Consider the following 22,005-nt stretch of genomic DNA (forward strand, 5'->3'; position numbering starts at 1 on the left):
ATCAACGGGTGTCAACTAAGTGTATCAATATTGTGTGTCGAATAGCATTACTCATAATTTATATATATTTTGTTCGGGATTGGGTTGCGACATCATCATTAAAGTTAAATTCGATTGTTTATGGAATTAAAATAGGATAGATTCTTCCACCCACTGTCAGGAGAAAGATTAAAGTGTGACTTTAAAATTCCGCGCATTCATAGCTTTTATCACCGCAAAATCCAAGAGCTGAAATCAATTTGCAAATTCGAAATCCCCCATATTTAGTATCCGATTTTCGAAGCATATATTTATCCAAACATCCAATCCAAAATTCTACTCAATTTCCGATTCCTCGGCGTCCCTGTCTTTGTCCATCCACCAAGAACAATCTCCATCTCTCTCTCCTTCCACTTTTGTCCCACCTATCTCAGGTACTTTTTCTTTTCTTTCTCTTTCTTATGTGATTGTTTGAATTATTTGCTTTTTGCAGTATTTTGAATCTTCTGATTGCATCAGAATTGAATTGATATCTACAAAGCGGTTAGATTTTATTTATTTGTTTTTGCTGATGATGGGTTTTTTTCTTTGAACATTCTGGTTGCAGCAAAATTTGATATTTGCAACAGGGTTTTGTTTTGTGAACCTTCTGATGATCCAAAATTTGATATTTTCAAAAGGGTCTGTTTTATTACATTGATTTATGTGTTTTTCTAGATTGATCTATTACTTTTGATCTTTAAAATTGAGATAATTGCATGTTTTCCTTTCCCAATTCTGTTATTTTATTTTCTGGAAATTTTGAATGGACTGACTTGACCTTCAATCTCTAGGCAGCTTGTCAACAAAGTAGCATATTACGATAACCACCAGTAATTTCTATGGATTTTATGCTGGTTGATATGCCTTTCTTCCTCACCACCATTCGGGAGGAAGGGTGAGAATAAGGGGAAATTTAAATTTACTAGCTTTTATAACGGATGAGGGGAAATTGAATCTTAAAACATCTCTGTTGTGAAACTTCATAATCACAATTACTTTCTCAAATTTTTCATGTTTCTCTTAATATTTTGAAGACATATTCAACTCCATAGGAGTCATGGTATTACAGCTGCAACTGGTGAGGTGCCTACATCTTTCCCAGGGAGTATGACAATGATAATTGAATCGCTTCAAAACTATGATCTCTCTGTACCATTAAAGTAGTTGACACGCATTGCATGTGTGCATGTGTTTTCTGCTTTAGTTCTAGTAAATTTGTTTAGAGGACAACTCTCTTGAGTATTAGCCTTTTCCCTTGTCAATATTGTTGTTTGAAACTTACACGTGACTGTCTTCTATTTCACAGGTGAAGAATATAACCCAAAGTTATATCAGAGCCACAAAGGCGTCCAACATTGTTAGATAAAAGAGGGAGGGTACTGGTCCGCGGAGGCAGTGGGACTTCTGCGAGCTTTGTGTCCTCTCTCGTACTTGTCAAAGTACAATAATTGCTCCTAGAGATCTTTTGCTTAATGCACAAGTGGAGCTTGATTGGTTTCGGCTGATGAGAGTGGAGAACTGTTGTGGAGGTTTATTTTTAAGCTGACATAATGGGTTCTGTTTGTTGTTGTTTGAATGCTGAGGATTTTGAAGACTACGTGAATCCAAACAGTTCTGCATATAGGAACTGTATCTGTCTTAGTTGCTTTATTGAGAACTTTGTAAATGTGGTATGCCTTCATCATCCTTGCTACTGAACTAGTTCCATTTTTTTTTTCAAATCATTTTTAATTCCTAAGTGCCATATAGAATGCATAATGCGTTCATCTTAGTTGTTATGATGTGGGACTTAATTCTATGTTTCCTGTTTGTTAGATGATCTTGATGTTCTACTTCTCTTGTCACACTGTCAAGCTGATTGCTTTTATGTATGAAATTGAATTTTCTTTTCAACCTCATTGCTAATATCTTATGGAACTGTATGCCAAAGAGCATTATTATTGGTAATTTTGCTGGGACAGTGCTGCTTTTGTGCCCTCACTTGTCTGCTTTTGTCTTGTAAGTCTTCATTGAGAGTATCTTATATAGGTTGTGAGACAATGAGAGAGAAGAATTTCTTGTTTTTTCTGTATTTTAAGTGAAGAGTTTTCATTATTAAGTTGACTGTTGGAACTTTAAAAAGTGTTTGCATGATTGGGGTTTGAATGTGGGCACTTATGAGTCTTCCTTTAAAGGTTAGTGATTTGGTTATATTCTTCTGGGAAGCAAAGGTTCATGCAGTCGCTTTGAGTAAGAGATTTGGCCTGTAAAACAGTTCAGCAAGAGATTGAGTTAATTCCATAACTTACAATTTAATATTAATCGTGAAAACTTAAACTTTACGATGGAAGTATAACCCTTTATCTTCTCTTATTTTGTAGTATACATCATTATTCAGAAGAGGAGAAGTGCATTCGATCCCGTCATCCATTCAGGGGGCTGCATCGATGACTTCCTCAGCATCACTAGACAACTCTATATCTGACATGTATCGTTCTCCTCCAAGGCCCTTGCCTTATGATGCTGACCCCAGATACATCCGCTTGCAACGGGATGGGTTGATTTCTAGGCGCGAGAAAGGCTCAAGTCATTCTCATGAGGAGGCCGAGCCTCTAAGAAGTGATACTGATGCAGATTCTGACTGTTTGAGTACAGGAGAAAAATGGAATGGGTCTGCTTGTGAAGATGGAGTAAAAGAACATCGTTCCAAGTCCTCAATGAAGTTCTCATCGGCAAAAGCTACAACTGTAGTTGGGAACTTTTATATATCATCAGAGGACGAGGATGTCTGTCCAACATGTCTTGAAGGTATTTTTATTGGTGTTTCTTCTTCTTTCTCACCTTGTGTGTCTGATGGTCATTTCCACTTCACACTACTCAACATGAATGATGACCCAGTCCTGTTTTCATTCTGTTAATTGCAAATGTTTGTTTGCTGAATTGAATCAACTGTCCTGTTCATGTTATCTTTGCTTTGCTCCCCCAAAAATATTGTGCCCCTTCAGTAAACTGGACCTGAAGCTAGGAGGGAAGGGTCGGGTAGTGAGATGCAGCATTCACGCTTAGGAAATAAGACTTGAACACTTACGTCAATTTGTAACGTTTGTGGCAACTTTGATTGGTTTATGATTCTGAAAATGTACCTTGATGGTTTATAACGTCTGAAATATGAATTCTCATGTTTTTTTTGTTGCCCTTGTGTGCAGAATATACTCCAGAAAACCCCAAAATAATGACAAAATGCTCTCATCATTTTCACCTTGGTTGTATATATGAGTGGATGGAGAGAAGTGAAAGCTGCCCTGTTTGTGGCAAGGTAAAAATAATTCTCTTACTTTTTATGTTTTCTTAGTTAATATTTTGTTTATAGTGATGATAATCTTTAGGTAGGCTCGGCTTTTAGTTTTATGTCCCAATATTTTTGAAATTTTAGATTAGTGTTATTTTGTTATTATTATTATTATTGGAATAGTTCTTCCTTTGTCTTTACTATAGTCCTATACACGTTTGGTATTTTACAACTAATGGATTGATAATTTTTCTGATCTACATTCAAGTGAAGATTAGTTTAATTTAAAGCAAGACTCTTTTCTCCTGCAATGTGGATTTTGACTCTGGATTTTATTTGTTTGGCTTTTGTAGGTGATGGTATTCGATGAAACGACTTAATCACGATTGAAAGGTTTGTGTCGTTGATGAAGCCAAAAACAGCTGAAGATATAGCATACTAAAGAAGTGATGCCATTGTGAATACCACATGTCAAAAACTGTCATTGATCATAGTACATATAAACTTCATTTCTGATGACCATTGTTGTAAGTTCATTTTATTCCATATAATTTTTCTATGAAAAGAAATTTATGTGGTAGTTCTTGCATTGCTATGTTCTCTGAACAGCAATCGCCTTTTGTAATGTAGAAAAGTGATTTATAGTTAATTTTTTTTTTTTGGTAAAAAAGGGGGCTAAACGCCCAAACAAAACAAACTACAAACCAAAAGAACGGGGCCTCACAGCACCCCTAGCATCCTCAGCAAGAATAAATTCAAGGAAGTCAGGAACCTCATCGTAGACATGGAGACCAGGTTCAAGAGTATAACTTCTGGTAGCCAAAGCATCAGCAGCTACATTTTGTTCACGGTAGATATGCTTAACTGCACAATACCAGGAATCATGGATCTTCATTTTACAGCAGGAAATGATGCTGTAGAGAGGGATTTATAGTTAATTTTTCACTTCCCTCAGAACCCATCAAACTCTCACACCTCTCATCTCTTCTTTGCACATTCACCCCCTTCATGGTCTCTCTTGAAGATATGCTATGAGCCCAAATTTTACAACGTTATAAATGTCGTATTAGAAGGGAAAGACTGAACAACATTGTCCTAATTATTTGTCTCAATAACACAAGGATTGAGATATGTCTGTATATTTGCCCATACAAAATATGTAAAAGCAGGATAAAAAGTGATACACATTAGGATGGTTGTATCGAGATGAATGTTCTCTTGCCGGATATCTAATATGTCACTAGACTGTGAATCAAGATCGCATATTCAAAAATGATTTCACTTAATCAGTGATTCCGATTACACTCTAATAACACAACATACAAAATTGTTTAACAAAAGGAAATCACTCTGCATTTAAAACATATTTCCAAGGTTTGCATTCTTATTGGAGCTAGAGAGTGAATGCTTTAAGATGTGAAGTTGTATCATTTTGTAGCTGCTTCAAAAGCAGCTAGGAAGACTTCAGTTGGTTGGGCACCAGCAAACTCTTCCTTTCCATTAATCTGCCAAAAGAACCACATGATTAGTAGTGATGGATTTATTTGGCTAATCAAACAAAACCCAAATTTTGACAAGAAAAAAAGAAGTGAGTTTTCATCACCCACCACAAAATATGGGATTCCTTTTACTTCTGAGTACTTCTTAAGCTCTTCCTTGACCTTCATTGTATCATGATGAGCTAGGTCAGTTCCATTCAAAAATATATAGAAGAAAGTTTGGGGTTTGGTTTATTTCTGAGAAAGGAATGACTGTTGCAGGATTCTAGTTTTAATTTGGCCTGTTTTGGAACCAAAGGATCATAACAAAAATTCCACAATCCTCTATCTGGTTTTTGCTGTCCTTCAACATGTTAGCTTGGCTTGGAAAATAATAGAAACATGAAGGAATTGGTGAAGAACAGACCTCAGTGAGCCCCTTGTTGGGGTCATCAAGAAACTCTTCTGCCCCTTCTATTTCAATCTTTTCAGCACATTCCAGAAGATAATCCCTGCACCCAAATTGCAAATGTTTGTGCCTCTTTTAAGTTTTAAATTAGATTAAGGATGTAAAAGTACTTAACCCAGAACATATCTTTGCATCCATGGCCATTGCTTGAAAATTAAGAATAGATTAATCAATCCTCCCCATGTTAAACAAGAGAATAACCATATGCAATCTTACCTGTCCCCAATGAATCTCCCATCTGTGAAATATCCAAGACAGATCTCATCCACAAGATCATGCTGCTTATCACGATCCTGCAGCCCAGCAAAATATATAAGCCTGTGACTCTCAATACTATTTCCCCTGCACATGTTTTACACAACATTTTTTAACACATTAGACCACCACCGAAAAAATCCTTGTTTCCATGCTTTCCCTCTATGTGAAATTGTTTGTTTACACACACAAACACACAATCAGCCTGAAAAATGAAAGAAAGAAAAATCAATGTCTGCACTTACGTGAGTCCATCGATCTTATAGGTCATGTCATGGCTTGAAAAGATCTGCAAATTGTGAAAAGGAAACATAAGAATGAATACCACTTAAAACTCGCAACCAAATCAAGGAGAAAAACTTCCCTATCCCCGTTTCATTGCCCCCATTTCTCTATTTCTCTCCTCATGTCACCTATCAGATGAGGAGAGAGATAGAAAGAGGGGGGCGATGAAACTGAGATAGGGAAGTACTTTATGTATATATTACATACATCTGCCATACGGGTATTGAACACATCAGCTACATCAGCGCCCATCTTTGTATCATAAAACTCTCTCTTGTAAGTGCCTTCTTTAGGGACTTCAGGATCAATTTGAAATGGATGCCATCTGAGCTCAAACTCGTATCGATCATTACCTTCCTCCAGAGCTTTGTCAAGGTTTCTTTTGCCCACAAAGCACCATGGACACACAGTGTCTGCAATTATATCAATTTCCACAAACTTTTTCTTGGTTCCAGCCATCTCTGCAACTGTATCCCAACAATATTTAACACTCAAACTAGATGGTGAAACTGGCACTTAAACAATTGCTGCCAATATGGCAACCATGACATCAGAGCCACCAAATTCATCAAATCATATATATATATATATATTAACTGTTTTAATGACAACCCAAATGTGCATGTAAAGATGGATTTGAAGTTCTATGTTTTTGTTTCATGAAAGTTTGCTTACAGGTCATTACTTACACGTCCATAAATGAGTGCAGGCTGCCTGCCACTTGGAGGAGAGAGGGTTACGGATACCTTGTGGCCTTCAACGTTTTCAATTGTTTTTTTTATTTTCTTTTCCCTTTCCCACTTGAAGGCTTTACCGCCTACCACGTAGCGCAAAGTCAAAATAGAAAAAGTCCACAAAGCCTTGGCTCAATGTTACCTCAAACACGAATGGGATTTTTGTTGTTTTAGGTTTCGACCCATGTAACCTTGACCATGAATGTTGCTGGATGTCTTTCTTTATTTTTAGGAACAGTATTGTTGGATCTCAACTATTATTGGGATCAGAGACCATAATTTCAACAATTAATTGAAAGGAAAAAGAAAACAAGGAGATAGTATTAGTAAAGATTGGAAAATGAATTTCAAGCAATTCTTTTTAATAACATTGTCTACGATATATAAATCCAACAAAGTAAAGACCGAGTGACAGCATGAGTTGCACAAGTTATATAAGCAAACCCATTGATGCACATTACACTCCGCAGAACTATTGGCATTGTCAGGCAACAGCCATAAAAATCCCAACTATTTGTTTAACTCGCTCACACCTTTTGGACCATATACAATATCACAACTCTCACACCATGTGAGAAGATTCACACTCAACATTAGTTACATTACCCAAAACAAAGAAAAAAACCAGTGTGTCTCAACAAAGAAAACTACTAGTTATATGCATTCAATACATGTTTTCAAGGTTGCATTCTTATTGGAGATGGAGAGAATGTTTTTAGATGTGAGGCTGCATCACTTTGTGGCAGTTTCAAAAGCTCTCAAGAACACCTCAGGAGGTTGACCGCCACTTAGTTCCTGCTTTCCATTATTAATCTGCCAAAACAGTCACATGATTCATTAGTAATGGATCTATTAATTGGGCTAATCAAACAAAAGTTCAATTTTCATAATGTGAGTTTTCATCACCCACCAGAAAATGTGGGACTCCATTTATGTTTTTTGTGTACTTCTTGAGCTCTTCATTGACCTTCATTTTACATAACGAACAAGGTCAGTTCTATCAAAGATATAGAAGAAATTCTAGTTTTAGGAAAAGGAGCACAGTAAATCTAAACAATGCTCAATTTGGTTGCAAGAAAACAGAATCTTATGATTTGAATCAGTAAGCTCAACAGTTCAACTCCAATCTTCAAATACTCGGCCAAAAATAGTGACACAAAGGAATCAGTGAACAGACCTCATTGAGTCCATTGTTGGGGTCTTCAAGAAACTCTGCCGCTCCTTCTACTCCAATCTTTCTAGCACTTTCCAAAAGAAATTCCCTGCATCCAAATTGCAAATATTTGTGCCTCTTAATTCAGATTTTAGAATGTAAAAGCATTTAATTCTAGGCCGTTCTTCCATAAAAGTTAAAACTACCCGTAACCATTTTCAGGAAATATAAGTTTTGACGTCCTTTCTTTACCTTACATCTAAGGGGTAAGGAAGTGTCATATATTGGGTTACTCTGATCAGGAACATATATAGCATCCAATTCTCAACATATAGGATCGACAAATACAACATGCTTGATGCTTCAGAACTTCAGAAGAGACATAATACAGCAAACTGTGGACTGACAATTTTTCATTTTTCATTTGACTGGTGAGTTTTACAGAAAAAGACAGAAGCACACTCTCTCATATACCATGTGATATTTGAAAAGAAGTAGAAGGTTTACATTTAACACATGCCATAAACTATACAAGAGAAGAAATCACTATATACAACCTTAAGGTAAACAGATATAAAGGTCATCAAAAAGTGACCTAAAACTGTGCTTAATTACCTGTCCCCAATGTATTTTTCCTGTGTGAAGTATCCAAGAAATAGCTCACCCACAAGCTCATGTTGCTTCTCATGACCCTGAAGCCCAGCAAAATATATAAGCCTGTGGCTATCTAGAGTATTCCCCCTGTACATGTTTGACACAATGTTAACACATAAACTATCATTTAGCAAAGCCTTTTCCAGGCCTTCCCTCCATTATCAATCTGTTGTTTACATTTTACACTGTCAGCATAACAATGAAAAGGAAAAAGTAATATCCTTTCGACTTACGTGAGTCCGGACAGGTTATATTCCAGGCCATGGCCTCTGAAAATCTGCAATTTTCAAAGGGGACATAGTGAATAACTGGACAGACCCTGATAACATCTTGCAACCAAATCAAGGCCACTGATATAGCACACAACACTATGACAGAGTAAGCATATATGTTAATGTTGTACTTTTTATATATAGACGATCTATAGAATTACACGAATACCTCTGACATCCGAGACTCCATCCGTCCAGACATGCCAGACCCAAATTTTTCCTCATAATACCTTTTCTTATCAACACCTTCTTTAGGGGCATTAGGATTAAGTTGAAATGGATGCCATCTAACCTGCAAAAAATTTATACACTAACAATAGTTTAGGATGGAACAACAATTTATGTACAGTGTGACAGTAGTTCAGGATTGATGGAACAACAACAATTTATGTACAGTGACAACAAGAGTTTAAGATGGAAGAACACAACAACAAAGATCAACAACAAAAACAAGAACAAGAAAGAAGATAACCTCAAAGTCGTATCGATCACGAGATGCCTCTAAAGCTTTGTCAAGATTTTTCTTGCCCACAAAGCACCAAGGGCATACGGTATCTGAAACGATATCAATTTGGATAAGCTTTTTCGCAGCTGACCCACCAGCCATAGTTTTATGCAGTGTTTTCTGCCACAAAATTAACACTTGAAATTGGTGCTCGATACAATTCCCTGAAATTCAGATGTCAGGGGTCACCCAATTCACAATTCATATAATCTTACAAAGATTAATGGTTTTAATATCAACCCACAAACACACGTACAAAGATTAATGAAACAAATGAAATGAATCTAAAGTACAAGGCTTTGATTGCTTACCCGTCTGTCAGTTTATCAAAGCTGCGACTTGGAGAGTTGGACAAGAGAAGAAGACAATTCTACGCGTTGTGGCCTTACGGATACTTTGTGAACGTTTTCTTCAACGTTTTCAATTTTCTTATACCACCTTTTCTGTTTTTTTCTCTCTCTCTCTCTCTTCTGTTCAGGCGTCACCACCTACCACGTACCTCTCAAAATCGGAGAAAAAAGTCCACAAAGCTAAGCTTGAAATGACACATACATAAGCGTAAAAATACATATCTACACAACACAACCAGGTGAAATTACGTAAAAACTAAGGCTTCAAAACATCTATTCTATATGTCCACTCAATGTGATCTCCTTTGTCAATATTACTTGTATAAAAAATTTGACACTTTTGATAAGTATTGTAGTTTGTTCATGATATGAATATTTGAATAATAAATAACTAATTTATTATTCGTCACTTCGTTGAAATTTCTCCTTAAGTTTGACAAAAATAGAAAGAAGAAAATTGTATAATGCCATTTGTATAAATAAATAAAAAGTTAGAATTATCTAAAGTTTACTGATTTTATTTTTACTTTTGATGCGGTGCAAGTTTCATTCACTGAAACTAGACATTTCTCCTTTCTCAAGTTCAGAATGCCATTGTCCAAATAACTTAAAAAAAAATTTACCAAAAAAGAATTCTATAAATTTATAAAATTAAAATAATTTTAGCATGGATTCTAGAAAATTCTTAAGCGTGAAGCATGTGGGCCTCAACCACGTAACCCGACCCGACTCCGTCTCCGTCTCCCAGCTTCGCGGAACATTTCCACCAACGATAAACGGCAATTATAATTTCAGTTTATTTTCTAACTTTCTCCCTTCCTCCCTTCCTCCCTTCCTCGTTGAGTTTGACTCTTTTCAGGTATCCACTCTTGTCCATTTTCTCCCTCTTTCCCCGAAATTTGGTTTGCTCCTCATCAGTCATCTCTGTGTCTCTGTTTGGTTGCCTAGAATCCAATCAAACAGAGCTCCATCGCCTCATTCACCTTTCTCGGCGACCAAACAAAAGAACCATTCTTTTAAAGCTTGCAAATTTCTGCTTCAACTGGATCAGAATTTGCTCAACTTTTGTTTTCATTCATTTCCGTGTCAAATTCGTAGCTGAATGCAATCTATTGCAACCAAACGAAGAACCAATCTTATAAAGCTTGCAACTTTCTGCTTCAATTGAATTAGAATTTGCTCAATTTCTGGTTTCATTCTTTTCCATACCAAACATTCGTAGCTAAAAGCAATAAACGTTCTCAGGGGCAGGCAATACATGAAAATGGACATAGATGAACTATTAGGTCGAAACCGACCAGTGAGCATTCCGACGAAGAGTGCAATTTACGTGTGGGGCTATAACCAGTCTGGGCAGACGGGTCGCAATGGTAAGGAGCGGCAATTGAGGATCCCGAAGCAGCTCAAGCCCGAGCTTTTTGGATGTACGGCTGGGGCCAATTCGCGATGGCTGGACATTGCCTGTGGCCGCGAGCACACAGCCGCTGTAGCCTCAGACGGGTCGCTTTTCACTTGGGGTATGCTTGTTTTATAATTATAAAGTTTCCAAATTTGAATTCAATTCATTGAATATGGGATAATGGAACTGTGAAGTCAAATTGACCTTTCTCGTTTTGGAATTGGTTAGGGTGATAAGAGTAAATTCAAAGGCATGTTTGGTTGATAAGTCTGTCGCATTTTACTTTTGGAATTGGTTTTCCATTTATGAATTCAATCAATTGCATATGGTGGAAATGAACCGTTTACCGTCTTGAATATTGGTTGTTAGTGATTTTGGTTTGTATTAATAGACCTGTGAAATCAAATTGCCGGTTCTCGTTTTGGAAGTGGTTGATTATAGTGATAGGAATAAGCCATATGCTTGTGGTGGTTGACAAAGTACATATAAAATCGTGTTGGTTGATGTGCATATGCTGAGAGCATTAGATAACCTGAATGTGTAAACAATTGATCCAGGGGCTAATGACTTTGGTCAATTGGGAGACGGAACTGAGGAGCGAAGAAAACATCCAAAGAAAGTGAAGCAATTACAGACAGAGTTTGTGAAATCTGTATCTTGTGGAGCACATTGTACTGCTGCTATTGCAGAACCTCGTGAAAATGATGGATCTGTCTCAACAAGAAGGCTTTGGATTTGGGGGCAAAATCAGGTCATACTATGAATTTCTATAGCATCAATCCTGTTTTCATCCTTTTTGGCAGATAGTACCGTAATTTGTTTACTTTTTTTCTTCCCTATTTCTCATTATAGGGATCAAATTTTCCACGTTTATTTTGGGGCGCCTTCACTCCAAACACGGTATGCTTTACTTCTTCTTGATTATGCATTCTTTTTAGGTCAGAAGTTTTTGTCTTAGAATTATGATATTATTTGGATAGTAAGATGAGCTCATCAGGTTTCAATTGTGGATAAAATCTTTTTCATTTATCAAGTAAATAAGTTCTCTGAATAAAAAGCTGAGGCAGTAATTGATTTTAAAAACCTTGATCAATTGTCATTAGCTGGGCTGGTTGATCAAAGTCAAGGGAATACTTTGAACAGCTACTAGGCTCTGCTGCCATTGCAGGCAATGCATTTAAAAGTTTGACAACTAGTCTTAGATCACAACTCCAAAACCCACAAGAGAAAGAGATGAATTCCTGTTGTATCAAATGCTTCATTGAAGATGGTTATCAAATTTAATACTTGTTACTTACCAAAAAGTTTTTTACAGATTATCCGTCAAGTGTCTTGTGGGGCAGTTCATGTGATGGCTTTATCAGAGGATGGCCTGCTACAAGCTTGGGGTAACTGTGATTCTAGGATCATATGCTATGTCTACCTCTACCCTTGTAAATGCATATTAGTTTCTTATAATATCATTATTCGTTTGAAAGCAGCTTCTAGGTATATCTGTTAGAGTTGATTTTTGTATTGCAATTTGGTGATAGATGCATATACCTGACAATATGAATAGAAAACTGAAGTTTGTCTTTTCCCGCCTCTAATTAATCAGAATTAATTACTGTGCTGGTACACCAGGATATAATGAATATGGTCAGCTTGGCAGAGGATTTACATGTGAAGGATTACAGGGGGCTCGTATAATAAATGCTTATGTGAAGTTCCTTGATGATGCCCCTGAGCTTGTGAAGATTACCCAAGTGTCATGCGGGGAGTACCACACTGCAGCTATATCTGAAAAAGGCGAGGTGTAAGTGATCTGAAGGAATTCTTAGATGGAGATTAGGTTCTATATTTAAGCTTGAGTATTGTGGTTATCCGCATGGCACATTTAACTCAGAAGGTTTGCAAAATCTTCGTAAGGGAATCTCACATTTTAAGGGAGACAGGATGCTGCATTCTGCTACTGTACATTTCTGAATTTATATTTGTTATGCATGATGCAGCCAGCAATGGTTGTAGCAGCCGAAAGATCCTTGCTACAGTTATCATACTTTATTCTTTTTTTGTTTTGTTTAACTTTAGTTTCTTTGCGGAATTCTTCCTCACAATAAATTTATTTGGCCCTCACAGGTATACTTGGGGGCTTGGAAACATGGGTCAACTTGGGCATTGTTCCCTCCAGTCTGGGGAGAAAGAGTTATTGCCTAGGAGAGTGGTCGCACTTGAAGGAATATTCATAAAGGATATTGCATGCGGTGGTGTACATACATGTGCCGTGACTCAGAAGGGAGCTCTTTATGCTTGGGGTGGTGGTCGATCAGGGCAGTTAGGCCTTGGCCCTGACACTGGATTCTTTTCATGCAACGCTAATGAGTCTGAGTCTTTTCTCCGGAATATACCTGCATTAGTTGTTCCAACTAGTGTACAACTCATTACATGTGGACACTCCCACACACTTATCTCTACAAGGGATGGAAGAATTCATGGATGGGGCTACAATAGCTACGGTCAGGCATCTAATGAGAAATCGACTTATGCTTGGTATCCATCCCCGGTTGATTGGTAAGGCACAAATAAATTGTTCATCAGGTTTTTCTTGGCTATCTTGATTAGTATTTTGATTGAAGTGTGCATTGCAGGTGCGTGGGGGAAGTGCGGAAACTTGCAGCTGGTGGTGGCCATTCAGCCGTGTTGACTGATGCATGTTCCTTGAAGGAGTTGTGTGAATTTAGGCTTGCGGATAGCGTGAATCTAAAGAATGCTTCTGAGATTGAGGACATTGCGTCTAGAACAGGTTCAGATGCTTTAGCACGCCTTTGTGAAAGATTGAGGTATTCCTTTCTATCCATGGCCTAATTCCACATTTATGTAATATTAGTTTTTCTGCCTTCATAAAATTAGGATAAAATCTACTAGAAATCTAAATTTGATAGCATTGAAAATGTTAGTAGAATCTATGTCACACACAATCAACGGAATATAAATATAGGAACTGGACTACCTTGAAGGAGCACCAGAGTTTCTGTCACATTTTGAGTTAACCTATGTGTGAGGGTTGTGGCAATGATTTAAAATTTGAAAGGTCCTCATGTTCATAGAGGTTCTTTCGTCCAAAGAGCTTTTTAATTTGTTGATCACATAATATTCATTAACTCTGGTGCCTTGGGAGCTTTGCAGCAGTGTCTCCATTGGTTTGGAATTGCTTCTTTGTTCTTTATGTTTATCTTTGATGAAGTGCCATGTTACTTTTTACTTCCTGCAGGCAGCATGCGCTTGAGGGTGGTGATTGTGAATATGAAGACGATGAGACCACCAGTAATAGGAAGTGAAGAATCAATTGGACCAGATTTTAAAATTGACAATCATTATGTCAATAATTTGTCCATTAATCACTTTATTATTTCCAATCTGGTTATGAATTAGGTATTGAAAATTGTTGTAATCAGATTGTGAAGGGGTTAATCTCTTGTAGTTATGTCAAATTGCTATTTTGTAATCCTAATTAAGTCAAGTACACAGTTAGCCATGTCAAATTTTCTTTCAATATGATTAGAATTTAGAATATTACAAGTTTGAAGAAACATTGTTTGTTTTTATTCTTTATAATAATAAAACTTTACAGTGGAGGTAAATTGACTGTTAATTAGTGATCGATGTATCTTCTTCGACCTCCACAACAAAAAACATTAGAATTTTATTCGAGAATAGCCGGCCGGCCAGCAAGCCTATTATTCATTCAAATGGCGAAACATCCACATTGGCATGAGTGTGTTAGTAGTAGGCGGCCGAGTTTGAGTTCTTCGGTCATTATCATCACCATCTTCCATCCCTCCTCTTGCCTGGATTCCCCCACTGCATCAATATTTGCATACAGTCTCAATATACTTCGCTTTTTTTGCATGTAACCCAAATATTCGTCAACTGTATCATAGAGAGAGAGAGAGAGAGAGAGAGAGAGAGAGAGAGAGAACCCAATGGTTAGAGAAGCAAGTAGTGCCGGTGTTGATGAGGGTTGGGGTGGCAGCGGCGGCATTAGCAGGAGGGTGGATGAGTTGTGGGCGGCTTGGTTACTTTGGTGCTGCTCTACTTGCTGCCCCGGACCATCATGCTCTACCTCCAGCATATTTTCATTCTCCTTCAGCTGGGGTCATATATAAAAACATATTAACACAACTTTTAATTAATTAAATGAGCTTATATGATCAACGCTAATTCTCTGGCCATTATATGATATCATGATTTTATTACCTTCTTTGCTAGCGAGTTGTTTTGCTCCTGCAGTGCCTTTTGCTGTAACAAACAAGTCCCTATAATGTGAGATCTATGACGTGCAAATATAATTAACACCAATTTCATCTTGGATTAAAATAGCCTACAAGTGACCCTTAACCCTGATTTTATCCTAAGCACAACTCGTAATTAAGCTAATCATTTACCATGGTAAATATATGCGATACGACCATGCACGTTTACACATGAGCAGGGGAAAACCATGCATATATATATAGTATATATCATATTTTCCGGACATGCATGAGAAAACTTTCTACCTTTTTGTGCAGCTCTGAAATGGATTCGTGCATCAGATGGTTCTGCAAATGCCAAAATCCATATGATCAGTGTAAACCGAAAACCATATATACGAATTGAGTTGACAAGCTTGCTTAGCTATATGCACTTTACCTTTCTTGTTCGTATGCGCTTAAGCGCTGTCTCAAGCTGTAGCTCCAAATTTTGAAGCTCTCTCAAGCTTAAGGGGTCTAAATCTTCTCCCGTAAAATGCCTGGAGAAATCGGTGTCAAATACAAGGTTAATGAAGTTCACCACGATCATTTTGTCATGAGATTTTCATCTTGTCCTCAACTCAGAAGCTTTTTCCTTCTTAAAGTCCTTACATTCAATATCAATATATATTTAGCTTAAATAATTTTTTGTGCTAACTGGCATGATACCTTAGTTTCCTTTGCAAGACTTCAATCCTTGCTGCAAGCTTGGGATATTCCAGAGACCAGCAGCTTCCCTATACACAGCATATACAGGGCTTACATTCTTAAAGTGCTAATTAATCTTTAGAAGGCTACTGATAAAACTCTAAATCCATCTTTTGCTCGTGAGTTCATTGAAGGACATGCATTCGAACGAGAGGGAAAACTGAAGGTCCAACTTTTGTAACAAAATCTTAACAAACAAGAAAAAAAAACCTATTTAATACAATTAGTCATCTTTTAAGATATATATATATATATATAACTATTTGGTGAGCTGCATGTATGAAAGGATACCTGTGGTTCGGCATCAGTTGTGAGTTGCTGTTCTGCATACGAATACTGGTCATATCGCTCCAGGATTCTCTCCATGCTTTATAAAAAGGAAAGCTTTCAGAATGACAAGCCAATGAAGCTTATGAAGTTTAGTCATTTGGACAATACTTTCCAGATTAATCACTCAGACTTTATTAAATGTAAAAGAATGGTTATCACAGATTGACACTAAGTTGTTAACAATAGTATCATAATATCAAGACACAATTTAGTATTAAAATGCCCTCCCCCCTTAATTACTCCTCATTTAACTTAAGGAGCACATGTACATGTGAGAAGGAGAAGTAGATACATACGTTAGACAAATATTATAATAACTTGAGTGCTTAGGGACAAAGTTCACTCATAGATTTCGAACACGTAGTATAGTTCAACTCACAGATTATAAGTGATTATATGTAATAGTTCATATCGACGCTCCCTTACCTAGCTTAGTCTCCATCACATTGCAATCACTTTAATGCCCTACTTAGTTACAAGCCCACGTTACTAGGCTCGGCACCTTAAAAGCCTTTGTCTTTGTATGCCAAGATGGTTTTAGGTAAATTTTGTGTCTGAAATGTGAAAGTGGCTGAAACTCTTTAGCCAAATGAGTATAAGGTTACTATAGCTTGTATTACACCAAATGAGTGTTTAAATTGTAGGGGGCATGGCCACTCCAGACTCAAGAGTGGCTCTTCTGAGCCGCCTCAATAAATTTGAGCATTTTAAAGACTTCAATGATATACATAATTAACCAAGGTATTACGCCTCATATATTAGACAGTTAGTATACTCGATCCATGGTAATTATGTGATAAGGCATACTACTTTTAATTAAAACTACCTAATCATACATATACTTACTGAGGTAGCTCTTGCCTGATAGCACAACAAGTTAAACTATTTTGGCAAAGAAATATTACCCATAATTGAATATCTTATTTTCTTAGATTATTCATGTAAGTAATCACAAAGAGGCAATTTTCCTTAATCCATGCATACGATCTATTATGTCCTATATGTTGTAGGAACCAAATTTTAGCAAAACCCTAGGTCAAATATTTCATTCAATTTGGGGATTATTTGATTTGGGGATTCTTGCCTTGAATTAGGGGTTTGATCCTTATCAAATCCTTGATTGATTTAAATCTCCTAAAATCAGGAAAAATAATTCCTTTCCCAACAAGGATTATTTTTCTCCAAAACCCTAGCCTTCCGAAGCTCTATAAATACGAGGTTATGCAAGGCATGAGGTAAGCCATTCTAAGCTCTCAAATTACTGCAGAAATTCCCCTCCTTGCCGCCACCTCCCTCTCTCTCACACACAAGGCTCCGCCCACCACACACGTCTCCGCCCACCCAATTCTCTCCCCACGAGAGCTTCCTACCCTTTTTAGCTATTGTTTATCTACGAATCAATCGAACTAACTTAGGCATCGGAGGGCCTTTGGCCAACACCCCCCAAGTATGGTCCTTTTACTCAAATTGGTTTTGCAAGGAGAAGAGTTCGAGGAAGGAGAAAGGGGAATCTATTGATCGAATATTCTAAGGGACGAAAATCACTCCCACAATTTGGTGCTCTCAATGAAAGCACCAATTTGTGGGAGCGATTTTCGTCCCACAAGAATATATGTCTAAAACTTTTGTCTGAAACCCTGTATAAATTCTATCTCACAAACCCTAGCCGCCATAACTCTTTCTCTCTCTCACACAAGGCTCCGGCCACTCGGTTCTCACCCTAGAGAAATCTCCACCCTTTTGTTAGCTATTGTTTTCCTACAAACACTTTAACTAACTTAGGCATTAGAGGGCCGTCGGCCAACATCCCCGGGTGTGGTCCTTTACTCCGTATTGTTTTGCATGGAGAAAGAGAAGCGAAGAGGAAGACGGAATCTTAGACGAAAATTGCTCCCACATATGCCATCATGCATATAGCTAGCTAGTGCATAGTAATTGTGTAAGCGCCACACTACCACACAATGCTACCAATCCACACTCGTGTTAATTGATAGAACCTTAAGGAAACGCAAATTACAAGTTCAACATGATGGCCGACACTCTTATTATCTAGTCCATGAGATGAAGTGGTTCGGAAGGGAAGCGTGAGTAAATTACTACACAAAAGAAAACGATGCATTTAGAACATTTCTAGCTAACATTGGTGTAACATTCATATCCCAAAATCAATTAGGCAAGTTAATACTAGAATAAAATGTTTTTCCAAATGTATGAAATCTCAACCTCCATAGTAAAGGTATGTGTATGAATCACAACATACACACATGTTGGGAAGATTAGCCTAACAAGCTTAATCAAAATCTCTAGCTAATATAAGCATTAACAGATATCCATTTTAAAAAAATAGTTACATAAAATAATACTTGCTTTCCGGTTCCCTAAACTTGTGGTTTTGTCTAATCGAATGATTAACCACATTAGACGCAAATGGGAAATCCTTTTGGGAATCTCACATAACGAACCAACATTTGCTTTTCTCTCTTACCCTACGCACCTTTTCGACAACCTATATCATTGGAAAAGGGCTTTTTCCTCCTAGCTAGGTGCACAAACAAAACAACCAGCATAGATATTGAATATCTACAAGATGCTCATATACTAGGTAACAAAACCAACGAAAACACCACTCCCATCATGACACATTGCTCAATGAAACCTCAGGTCCAACACCTGTAAACAAATTATTATTTAAAAAAAATAAAAATAAAATAAGTACTAATTTAAATATATATATATATATATATATATATAAGTACTGCCTCCTCTTTTGGGTGTATATGTGATGTACAAAACCCTTTTTCTGAGACAGTGATGTTACATAATGCCAGTGTCTTATATCATCTTCATATACAACTACTGAGCTGCAAAAATACCCAAGTATTTAGATTGCATACAAAATTAAATTAATTAATTCCCAATTCTTGATTTGACCTGCAAGTACACGTCTGTGAATTGTGAATGAACCTGGAATCTATGTACTTACTCTGACAATAAGCTAATCAATTAGAAATGAAACAAAGAAACAAAACAAAGCAATTAAATATATAAAAACCAAAAACAAGAAGATTTTGTTTCTGTTAATTATTTGTAGCTGATCAAAGAGATAATATATATTACAAAGATTTTGTTTTTATATGGGATTACACATTTTGTTCATGACTTTCTGCATCTTGACCTCTTAGTACAAACAAATACATAGAGAGAGAGAGAGAGAGAGAGAGCATATATATATATCTAAGTACTGGTGTTTAAGCTTAGCTTTTTTGTTCTATATTAATTTATAAACATTTTTGGATTAGCAGAAGCAAAGAACACTAACAAGAAACCAGAAAGATCCACGCCCAGAGAAAGATATATAAGCTAAGAAGCACAGTGATGAAGGTAAACGTACTAGACCTGGAATCACTAGAATACTCAAAGAGCTTCCCTTTGGTGGAGAAGACAATGAGTGCCACGTCAGCATCGCATAGAACTGAGATCTCATGAGCTTTCTTGAGCAATCCGGTCCTTCTCTTGGAGAATGTTACTTGCCTGCTTATCTTGTTCTCGATCCGCTTCAGCTGAACCTTACCCCTTCCCATTTTTTTTTTCTCTCACTCTCTCTCTCTCTTTTTTTCCCTCTCTTTTTTCTTATATTACTAAAAATGGAAAGGGGGAAGTGAGGGGGAGAAATTACTATATATAGTCCTAGAAACCAAATAGATGAAAAATATACCAAATTTGAAAGAAAACCCTAAATTTGGTTGATACCAGAAAAGAAGCTAGATGAAAAGAGGAAGCACGGAGATGGGTTTTATTTATGTGATAGTAGGTGTTTAATGTGTTGGTTTTTTTTTTCCTATTTTTGTATTGGGAAGTGTTTTTGGTTCTAGTAAGCAAAGGCGCTGTGAAATACAAATGGGGTAAAAGAAGAGAGAATGAGGGGAAGAGAGGGACAGAGAAAATCTGGTGGTTTTGGGAAACCGGGTGGTTTGGGTTAATGCGTTGTCGAGTTGTGAGTGGCGCAAAAGGCCCAACACTTGGTGGTGTCTCAGTTTAGTCACTGGATTGCAGACAGTCCGTACAATCTCATGTCAGATAAGCTTTGTGGGGCCGACGAGAAACCCTCTGTGGGGCTGACGGCGCTTCTCACTTTACTAATTTGATCTCACCTTAATTTTATCTTAATAACGAGTAACTAGTTAAGAGCATCCATAGTGGGGGGTGTATATGGGGGTGTATGTTAAATATACACCCCGAGTCATCGGAATCGTCTCCAATGGTGAGATGTAAATGTATGTAAATATACATCACCACCATGGGGATGTAAAATAAAATGTATATTTACATCCCTTGCATGCGGGACCCACCCGAGAAAAGAGAACAAAAATGAAGAAAAGTCAACATAAAAGGCTGGGACCCACGGCTACACCCCCGAATTTACACCCCCCACTGGAGCAAAAAACATATTTACACCGGCTGGGACCCACGGCTACACCCCCGAATTTACACCCCCCACTGGAGCAAAAAACATATTTACACCCCCCGGAGGTGTAAATGGGATGTAAAAGTGGCTTTACACCCCCGAATTTACACCCCCCACTGTGGATGCTCTAAGGATGTCTTGGTAAACTTACCTTGTCTGAAAGATATGCGTTATATGGTAACACTTTGAATCTACCCAATAATTCAAATTTACAGTTTCATATAAATATATCTAATGTTAACAGACAGTCTAGACATATATGCTCTCAACTTATACGAGATCAAAACTCAATAATTGAATTTGATATCATAAAAGAAAAACTAGTGGTCTAAGATTGAAGTTCTTCTCTTTAATGTGATCCAACCAGATCAACACATTAGCAATTGAATTCGATAAAGATATGAAGAATCTCAAGATTCTCCATGGCTACACTAAATTTTCTTATAATTTATGGCGCATATAGCCTTCAAAAAGGAAAGTGAAAATGAGGAAGAGTCAAAAGACTAGGAGAAGAATCTTCTTTTACAGTTTTTTTTTTTTTCATTTAAACGGAACCATCCTAAGAAAACAAAACAAAAGGTAATTTAAAGCTTTGAAAAAAAAGAAGAAAAAAAAAACAATAAGTAAACTTAAAGGAAGGGGACCATTTCTTATCATTAGTTAACACTTAAAATTTGTTGTTATCAGTTTCCTTGATTTGGATTATAAAGTCCATCTTCAATTATGCTTGTTTTGTGCATTATGAATCACTAATAACATGAGTTGTCAAATCATGATCAGATTGTTAATGTTCAAAATTGACTTAACACATGGATTAATTAATTATTATCCAAGTCAATCAGTCAATTGGAAATCGAAATTTAGAGGTTAACTGTAGAATGTGGGTGCGGACTCGTGTAGGTTTTGCCTGCCAACTATATTTGATGGTATTCAATTCGATTCATCTAATTGTTTGCAAAATTATAATTATATCGAGTAGGAAATTATTAAATCAATTAAATATTTTTTTTAATGATTTCATAGTTGATGCCCGGCTCCCTGGGGTTTGGTCTTCCTGTGGAATTAAATAATTAAATAGGTTTGTGTTTTTGTTGGTGGCGTGGCGTGGGTTGGGATTGGGTTCAGGTCCTTTGGATCTCTCAAAATTCAGGGAAATTGGTTTTTGTTTTTGCTAGCTTCCGTGTTTTCTCTTCTTAATTTGTTGGCTTTCATGTTGGCCTTTGTGGTGGTTTATGGCCGCAGTTGGCTGCCCCAAATGCATAGATACAACTTTATTTCAAATTCCTGAAATCTTAATTTGTGCTTTTTTAGAGCGGCACATGAGCCGGGTTTGTCATTCTTATCCTTATTTTATCCTTTACATAAAGAGATAAACTTCTCTATCCTCG

At 37.0% G+C, this 22,005-nt stretch overlaps 5 protein-coding genes across 7 annotated transcripts; 2 read left to right on the top strand and 3 right to left on the bottom strand.

The window, feature by feature from the left end:
• The first annotated feature begins 102 nt into the window (after nt 1-102).
• Nucleotides 103-3,938, top strand: LOC110759077 (E3 ubiquitin-protein ligase At3g02290). Of its 2 annotated transcripts, XM_088250959.1 has the most exons (6): nt 103-413; nt 587-660; nt 1,328-1,691; nt 2,382-2,808; nt 3,207-3,316; nt 3,643-3,938. In XM_088250959.1, the coding sequence occupies exons 3-6, from the start codon at nt 1,572-1,574 to the stop codon at nt 3,667-3,669; spliced, it is 684 nt and encodes a 227-aa protein (XP_088107085.1). In that variant the 5' UTR covers nt 103-413; nt 587-660; nt 1,328-1,571; the 3' UTR covers nt 3,670-3,938. The 2 variants fall into 2 exon arrangements, with proteins under 2 accessions (XP_088107085.1, XP_021816796.1); XM_021961104.2 differs by lacking the exon at nt 587-660.
• Nucleotides 3,939-4,365: 427 nt separating this feature from the next.
• On the bottom strand, nt 4,366-6,568 carry LOC110759078 (uncharacterized). The gene is made up of 7 exons (XM_021961106.2): nt 6,466-6,568; nt 5,984-6,243; nt 5,737-5,780; nt 5,453-5,578; nt 5,195-5,279; nt 4,897-4,950; nt 4,366-4,794 (listed from the first exon to the last, which is right to left on the bottom strand). Exons 2-7 carry the CDS (start codon nt 6,233-6,235, stop codon nt 4,717-4,719), a joined length of 639 nt encoding a protein of 212 aa, XP_021816798.1. The 5' UTR covers nt 6,236-6,243; nt 6,466-6,568; the 3' UTR covers nt 4,366-4,716.
• A 351-nt stretch (nt 6,569-6,919) lies between these two features.
• On the bottom strand, nt 6,920-9,616 carry LOC110759085 (uncharacterized). 2 transcript variants are annotated; one of them, XM_021961115.2, is made up of 8 exons: nt 9,406-9,616; nt 9,062-9,214; nt 8,759-8,881; nt 8,551-8,594; nt 8,279-8,404; nt 7,688-7,772; nt 7,421-7,477; nt 6,920-7,323 (listed from the first exon to the last, which is right to left on the bottom strand). In XM_021961115.2, exons 2-8 carry the CDS (start codon nt 9,194-9,196, stop codon nt 7,243-7,245), a joined length of 651 nt encoding a protein of 216 aa, XP_021816807.1. In that variant the 5' UTR covers nt 9,197-9,214; nt 9,406-9,616; the 3' UTR covers nt 6,920-7,242. The 2 variants fall into 2 exon arrangements, with proteins under 2 accessions (XP_021816807.1, XP_021816806.1); XM_021961114.2 differs by having other exon boundaries at nt 9,062-9,258; nt 9,406-9,614.
• A 616-nt stretch (nt 9,617-10,232) lies between these two features.
• Nucleotides 10,233-14,401, top strand: LOC110759060 (Regulator of chromosome condensation (RCC1) family protein). Its single transcript, XM_088250354.1, has 8 exons — nt 10,233-10,961; nt 11,401-11,594; nt 11,696-11,743; nt 12,159-12,231; nt 12,467-12,638; nt 12,962-13,393; nt 13,471-13,662; nt 14,094-14,401. The coding sequence occupies exons 1-8, from the start codon at nt 10,703-10,705 to the stop codon at nt 14,158-14,160; spliced, it is 1,437 nt and encodes a 478-aa protein (XP_088106480.1). The 5' UTR covers nt 10,233-10,702; the 3' UTR covers nt 14,161-14,401.
• Nucleotides 14,358-20,028, bottom strand: LOC110759061 (agamous-like MADS-box protein FUL-L). The gene is made up of 8 exons (XM_021961084.2): nt 19,549-20,028; nt 16,114-16,189; nt 15,784-15,851; nt 15,515-15,614; nt 15,382-15,423; nt 15,080-15,121; nt 14,803-14,972; nt 14,358-14,683 (listed from the first exon to the last, which is right to left on the bottom strand). Exons 1-8 carry the CDS (start codon nt 19,731-19,733, stop codon nt 14,560-14,562), a joined length of 807 nt encoding a protein of 268 aa, XP_021816776.2. The 5' UTR covers nt 19,734-20,028; the 3' UTR covers nt 14,358-14,559.
• Nucleotides 20,029-22,005: the final 1,977 nt, after the last annotated feature.

The sequence above is a fragment of the Prunus avium genome, chromosome 3, assembly GCF_965620075.1.
Source record: "Prunus avium chromosome 3, drPruAviu1.hap1.1, whole genome shotgun sequence".
NCBI lineage: Eukaryota > Viridiplantae > Streptophyta > Magnoliopsida > Rosales > Rosaceae > Prunus > Prunus avium.